Source organism: Osmerus eperlanus, chromosome 18 (genome assembly GCF_963692335.1).
Source record: "Osmerus eperlanus chromosome 18, fOsmEpe2.1, whole genome shotgun sequence".
Classification (NCBI taxonomy): Eukaryota; Metazoa; Chordata; class Actinopteri; order Osmeriformes; family Osmeridae; genus Osmerus; species Osmerus eperlanus.
This window is the reverse complement of record NC_085035.1, coordinates 2,641,626-2,648,874: the sequence shown is the minus strand read 5'-3', so window position 1 is coordinate 2,648,874 and position 7,249 is coordinate 2,641,626. Positions and strand designations below refer to the sequence as shown.

The window sequence follows — 7,249 nt, the reverse complement described above, 5'->3', positions numbered from 1 at the left end:
TCCTCTCTCTCTCTCTCTCTCTCTCTCTCTCTCTCTCTCTCTCTCTCTCTCTCTCTCTCTCTCTCTCTCTCTCGTCTCTCTCTCTCTCTCTCTCTCTCTGTCTCTCTCTCTCTCTCTCTGTCTCTCTCTCTCTGTCTCTGTCTCTCTGTCTCTCTCTCTCTGTCTCTCTCTCTCTGTCTCTGTCTCTCTCTCTCTGTCTCTCTGTCTCTCTGTCTCTCTGTCTCTCTGTCTCTCTCTCTCTGTCTCTGTCTCTCTCTCTCTCTGTCTCTCTCTCTAACACGTTTCCCTGGTGACCGTGTCCCACAGACAGAGCAGGAGAACACACAGACCTCCTCCCTGCTCCTGCCTAGCCGCTGCTTTCCCCAGCTCCTTCTGGGTTTTGACACGGTGTAGCGCTCCCCTGTGATGTGTCATGAGATGTGGCCAGAGTCCGAGCCAGAGACACACTGAGCATGTGTGGATCCTGGGGCGGGGCCGGCCCGGGAGACACACTGAGCATGTGTGGGATCCTGGAGCTGGTCACTGGAGCTAAGAGAGGAAACATTTGCAGAACCGTGTGGAATGTGTTTTGTCTTCCCTCCCAGATGAAGTCATTTCTCTGTTCCTTCTCTCTCTCTCTCTCTCTCTCTCTGTCTCTCTGTCTCTCTGTGTCTGTGTCTCTTGGCTGTCTGAGCTTGTGTGTATGGTAGAGTTGTGCTTTGTCACAACACTAAGGGCCTGTGGATGACCACAGAGAATTCATCTTTTGTTGCCCATAAACCCCCCACCTCCCTCCTCCTCTCCACCCCCTCCACCCTTCGGCAGATGAAGCCAGGTCATTGTTGTGGTGGGCAGCACAGTAGAGGTCTGTCAGCCCGCTAGCGTGCTGTGCAGTGCTGGGTAGCTGTGTTCAACTGGCCTTCTAGGACTGGGTCTCCATTCTCAGCCCCATAACTAACTCCCTCTCTCTCTCCCTCTCTCTCCCTCTCTCCCTCTCTCCCTCTCTCTCTCTCTCTCTCTCTCTCTCTCTCTCTCTCTCTCTCTCTCTCTCTCTCTCTCTCTCAGTGGTGGAGGATGATGAGGATGACTTCCCCAGCACTCGGACGGACGGGGAGTTTGTGCACAACAACAACGGCAGCAAGGAGAAGCGTGAGTAGAGTTAGGGTTGGGGGGAGGGGGTCTGCCTGGGGCGGGGGGGGGGGGGGGGTGGGTCGTAGGTCGGACCCACCTGCTTGGCCTCTCCGCCGTGGTGTGATCCTCTGTCTCTCTTTTTCTTCTGTCTATGTGTCTCTGTCTCTCTCTCTCTTCCCCCCCAGTGTTCCAGTCCTCTCTGAGCCCCAGGGGCATCAACGGGATTGACTTCAAGGGCGAGGCGATCACCCTTCAAGGCCACCACGGCAGGCATCCTGGCCACGCTGTCGCACTGCATCGACCTCATGGTAAAGAGAGAGGACAGCTGGCAGAAGAGGCTGGACAAGGTACGCCCCACACACACACACACACACACACCGTGTCGCGTGGAGATGAAGGTGTGTAACGAGTGTGTGTGTGTGTGCGCGTGTGTAGGAGATGGAGAAGAGGAGGAGGATAGAGGACAGCTATAAATCCGCCCTCACCGACCTGAAGAAGAAGTCTCACTTCGGAGGGCCGGATTACGAGGTGAGCAGGTCGCCTGGAGCTCCGGTGCTCTTCCACGTGGACTCGTGTCACACACACACACACACTGCCGTTAGCGGGCGCCGAGGGCCCACACACGGCGACCCGGGTTCGATTGGGGCTCGGCCGCGCTCCCTGCATGTCTTCCCCTCTCTATCACATAGATGTGCTGTCTTATCTCGAACTGTCTCGATGAAGACACAAAAGGCCCCCGAAAACTATATCTTGAAGACAAAGACACGCTGTGTTGAGCGTGTTGGCGTGTCGTCCCTCTACAGGAGGGTCCCAACAGCCTGATCAACGAGGACGAGTTCTTTGACGCCGTGGAAGCCGCCCTGGACAGACAAGACAAGATCGAGGAGCAGGTACTGGAACCCTCCGACCACGGGCCTCCTAAACGCACTCGTACTCGCAGAAATGTTACTGTTTTGATCTGTAAGAAAAATAGCTACCAGATACTTATTCCTGGTACTGCATGTTTGAATATTGGGAGAAAAGTTTGTGTTTGTTGGTGGCTTTAGTTCCTGTGTGTGTGTGTGTGTGTGTGTAGTCCCAGACAGACAAGTCCAGGATACAGAGGTCCAGTCCTGTCCCTACAGGAGACGTGTATTCCACCACAGGCTCGCACAGATACGCTGACAAGGTCAGTCTCCCCATTCCTCCTCAAAACACTTAATCAACGACTGCATCCTCCTCATCATCATCATCCTGTCTTAATGGATCTAGAGCCGTCTTCCTCTTCTGTCGCCTCTCTGTCTGCATTTACACCCTGAACTGTACTTTGCTACTCCCTCTCTCTCTTTCATAATGTATTTTTTCTCTCTCTCTCTCTCCTCTCTCTCTCTCTCTCTCTCTCTCTCTCTCTCTCTCTCTCTCTCTCTCTCTCTCTCTCTCTCTCTCTCCTCTCTCTCTCTCTCTCCTCTCTCTCTCTCTCTCTCTCTCTCTCTCTCTCTCTCTCTCTCTCTCTGTGTCGACCACCCCTCGCTCCTCCCTCACTTCACTTGGGTTCTGCTTCTGACGTTTTTTTCTCTTCTCTCCGGCTCTCCCTCGCCCCCCTCTCCTCCTCCTCCCCCCCCCCCCCTAGACCCGCAGTCACTCCTCCTCTCCTCTGATAGTCACCCGCCCCCCCTCACGACGTCCACAGATTCAGCGCAGAGGTACGACCCCCCCCCCCCCCCCCGTCCACCATCCCCCTGCCTCCCCCATCTGTGCGTATGTGCCCCCTCGCATGAGCCTCTGGGCGTACGTGAAGCCCAGTCCTCCCACCCCCGCCACGATGCTAGCTTTGAATGAAGGCATGAGGCTATTCCCTGTGCTACATCCACAGTAACCCACCCAGCACCAGTACTGCCTGCCAGTCCTCCCAGTAACCCAGCACCAGTACTGCCTGCCAGTCCTCCAGTAACCCAGCACCAGTACTGCCTACCAGTCCTCCCAGTAACCCAGCACCAGTACTGTCTACCAGTCCTCCCAGTAACCCAGCACCAGTACTGTTTACCAGTCCTCCCAGTAACCCAGCACCAGTACTGCCTACCAGTCCTCCCAGTAACCCAGCACCAGTACTGTCTACCAGTCCTCCCAGTAACCCAGCATCAGTACTGTCTACCAGTCCTCCCAGTAACCCAGCACCAGTACTGTTTACTAGTCCTCCCAGTAACCCAGCACCAGTACTGCCTACCAGTCCTCCCAGTAACCCAGCACTGCCTACCAGTCCTCCCAGAAACCCAGCACCAGTACTGTCTACAAGTCCTCCCAGTAACCCAGCACCAGTACTGCCTACCAGTCCTCCCAGTAACCCAGCACCAGTACTGCCTACCAGTCCTCCCAGTAACCCAGCACCAGTACTGTCTACCAGTCCTCCCAGTAACCCAGCATCAGTACTGTCTACCAGTCCTCCCAGTAACCCAGCACCAGTACTGCCTACCAGTCCTCCCAGTAACCCAGCACCAGTACTGATTACCAGTCCTCCCAGTAACCCAGCACCAGTACTGCCCTACCAGTCCTCCCAGTAACCCAGCACCAGTACTGCCTACCAGTCCTCCCAGTAACCCAGCACCAGTACTGTCTACCAGTCCTCCCAGTAACCCAGCACCAGTACTGCCTACCAGTCCTCCCAGTAACCCAGCACCAGTACTGCCTACCAGTCCTCCCAGTAACCCAGCACCAGTACTGCCTACCAGTCCTCCCAGTAACCCAGCACCAGTACTGTCTACCAGTCCTCCCAGTAACCCAGCACCAGTACTGCCTACCAGTCCTCCCAGTAACCCAGCACCAGTACTGTCTACCAGTCCTCCCAGTAACCCAGCACCAGTACTGCCTACCAGTCCTCCCAGTAACCCCAGCACCAGTACTGTCTACCAGTCCTCCCAGTAACCCAGCACCAGTACTGCCTACCAGTCCTCCCAGTAACCCAGCACCAGTACTGTCTACCAGTCCTCCCAGTAACCCAGCACCAGTACTGCCTACCAGTCCTCCCAGTAACCCAGCACCAGTACTGTCTACCAGTCCTCCCAGTAACCCAGCACCAGTACTGCCTACCAGTCCTCCCAGTAACCCAGCACCAGTACTGTCTACCAGTCCTCCCAGTAACCCAGCACCAGTACTGTCTCTGCTCAGCCTAGCATGAAGTGTGTGCCCCCTGGCCCCCTCTCACAGTAGACACTAGCCTCATATCTTCTCCCTACTCCCCTTTGTGTTTCTGCTCACGTTACCATAGTTACCACACCTCCTAACTCATCCCCACCCACTGACCACGTCCACTGGACCAAATAAACATAAACGCATATTAATACATGTTCCGTGTGTGCATACCTGTCTGATCTCGGCTTCACTTCCTGTTCCTGGTCCTCTGGGATAGGTGGAGGAGATGGTGCAGAACCACATGACCTACTCCCTGCAGGACATGGGTGGAGATGCCAACTGGCAGCTGGTGGTGGAGGAGGGAGAGATGAAGGTCAGCGCTGCAGTCTGGTCAGACGGGCCTAGTTAGGACTGCTCATCTAGGACCCTTCAACCTGCATCACCTAGAGAGGAAGACCCCCGTTTTCACTGTTGTGGTTCTGTGTGTGTGTGTGTGTGTGTCTCTGTGTGTGTGTGTGTGTGTGTGTGCGCGCGCAGGTGTACCGGCGGGAGGTGGAGGAGAACGGGATTGTGCTGGACCCCCTGAAGGCCACCCACTCTGTGAGGGGGGTGACGGGCCACGAGCTGTGCCACTACTTCTGGGACACGGAGTACCGCAACGACTGGGAGAGTGAGTCAGCTGCCCCCCCCCCCCCCCCCGCCGTGAAGCACGCCACCGTCACACCGCTGGGAACGAGAGCTCACGCCACTGTCACACCGCTGGGACGAGGGCTCACGCCACCGTCACACCGCTGGGACGAGGGCTTTATATTCCTCTTGTCTGTTTCAGCCACTATCGAGAACTTCAACGTGGTGGAGCCGCTGTCAGAAAGTGCTGTGATTGTCTATCAGACGCATAAGGTGTGAGAGTAGGGAACGAGACACACACACGCTCACAGACACACTCTCACAGACGCACACACACGCTCACAGACACACACACGCTCACAGACACACACTCACAGAGAGACACAGTCACATGCACACCCCTTCATCTACTGTAACTTACTCTCTGTGTGTGTGTGTGTTGCAGAGGGTGTGGCCGGCGTCTCAGAGGGACGTCCTGTACCTGTCTGCCATGAGGAAGATCCTGGCCAACAACGAGAACGACCCCGACACCTGGCTGGTGTGCAACTTCTCTGTGGACCACGACAACGCCCAGGTGAGGAGCACCAGACCGCCTCTGCTCCAGTGCACCCCCCTGCTGCCTTCAGACACTCCTTTTAGGACGGGGACTGGGATACTGAACACTGAACATTTTAGTGTGGGCGTGACGCTCACAGTTTGACCCCCCTGTGGTCCCCCTGCTCCCCCCTCCAGCCCACCAACAGGTGTGTCCGTGCCAAAATCAACATCGCCATGATCTGCCAGACACTGGTCAGCCCCCCGGAGGGCGACAAAGAGATCAGCCGAGACAACATCCTCTGCAAGATCACCTACGTAGCCAATGGTGAGTCCTCGTTCCCAGACAGCAGCAGGCCTCTTCTGCAAGCAAGCGTACTGACTGGAGGCTTTGTGGAATGTTAGGATCAAAGGGGAGTGGAGGTTGTTTGACGGGGGGCGCGTGACATCACATCCTGTTTCCTCCCTCAGTGAACCCTGGAGGCTGGGCCCCGGCCTCCGTCCTGCGGGCGGTGGCTAAGAGGGAGTACCCCAAGTTTCTGAAGCGCTTCACCTCCTACGTCCAGGAGAAGACCGCTGGCAAGCCCATCCTCTTCTGAGGCGGACAGGTGAAAACAAAGAAACATTGTCCGGCGTCTCTGGCGGACCATTTCTTTATTACCTGTATACTCACTATCAACACTGACAGTTGGCTCTGTACACTAACGATATACAGCTCTTTACCTGTTTAGTTTAACCCTCGTGCTGCCTTCGGGTCACATGACCCAAAGGTTCACAACGAACCATCGTTGTGTTTACCCAATTTCACCCAATACAAAAACAAAAATAATTTTCTTTTAACCATTGCAATGTGGGGGGTCTGAGACAGCCCGACAGTTAAAAGAAAATGCTTCACTTTGTTTTTGTATGAGGTAAATTTGTCGCAATACGACAGTGGGTCACAATGACTGATGGGTCAGAATGACCCGAAGATAACACAAGGGTTAATGACTTAACTCCTTCTTCTTCTTCATCAGAATACCTGGCCTTGCCAGTGACTGGCCTGAGCACAACTCCTCACCCTGGGCTCCAGCGCCCCCACCAGGCCCTAAGGACACACTGCACCTCCGATCCCCCTGACAACAGACTGTTGATGACTTCTCTTCCCTGACGGCCGCCGTCATTGTTCCTCACGCGAACTCCTAGGCTAGCCTTTCATCCTACCGTTTGCTTCGTTGATAGCTCCTATTGCTAGCTCCCGTGCTAGACTTTAAGCTGGTTTCCCCCCTAGCGGTAATGCTAATTATCATGCTAGCATCGATGCTAACTTTCGAGGGTAGCCAAATGTCAGCTCTATGGTTGGGGGGGGGGTTCCTGACAGAGATATATCGATGTAATATATAAATGTACGTATGTGTTATAAGATGTTTATAAGAAAGACACCTTCCTGGCTAGTAACAGACAGAACTGGTGGCTATATTTTAGTCTTGCGATTATAGTCGTCTTTTTTCTTCTTTTTTTTTTAAGAAATAGGGTTCGTGCCCTTTTCTGTGTTGATTTTGCATTTGATAAATAATCACAGCCGTCTGTCACAGCTTATTCATGCTGCTAACCTTTTGCTAATAGGACAAAGAAACAAGGTGACTTTAGCTGGTGTGATTTTAGGTTGTAAATAAGTAACACAAGGAAGTCCTGAGGGTTGTCATAATTCCATGATACCTATGATATAAGACTTTACCTTTTTGACGTCGTCTCTCTAGTGAAATCACCACTCGTTGGTACTGATGGAGGGACGAGGCAAAACGTTTCTTTTGTGTTCCCCGCCCCCTCAAAAGTACAAAAATCCCCATATGTCTAAGTGTTGGGGGTGTATTTGTTTGTCGTTGCACACTTC

The 7,249-nt window shown here is 54.1% G+C and overlaps 1 protein-coding gene across 1 annotated transcript in view; it reads left to right on the top strand.

Moving 5' to 3' along the window:
- Window positions 1-6,878, top strand: part of LOC134038600 (ceramide transfer protein-like) — a 26,848-nt gene extending 19,970 nt beyond the window's left edge. Inside the window, 15 exon segments of the mRNA XM_062484074.1 lie at window positions 1,045-1,128; window positions 1,296-1,360; window positions 1,362-1,457; window positions 1,546-1,638; window positions 1,914-2,000; window positions 2,186-2,278; window positions 2,720-2,755; window positions 2,757-2,792; window positions 4,493-4,588; window positions 4,753-4,885; window positions 5,045-5,115; window positions 5,288-5,416; window positions 5,575-5,704; window positions 5,848-5,984; window positions 6,393-6,878. Coding sequence (XP_062340058.1) covers window positions 1,045-1,128; window positions 1,296-1,360; window positions 1,362-1,457; window positions 1,546-1,638; window positions 1,914-2,000; window positions 2,186-2,278; window positions 2,720-2,755; window positions 2,757-2,792; window positions 4,493-4,588; window positions 4,753-4,885; window positions 5,045-5,115; window positions 5,288-5,416; window positions 5,575-5,704; window positions 5,848-5,975 — 1,277 coding nt within the window. The 3' untranslated portion in view covers window positions 5,976-5,984; window positions 6,393-6,878.
- The last annotated feature ends 371 nt before the right edge of the window (window positions 6,879-7,249 follow it).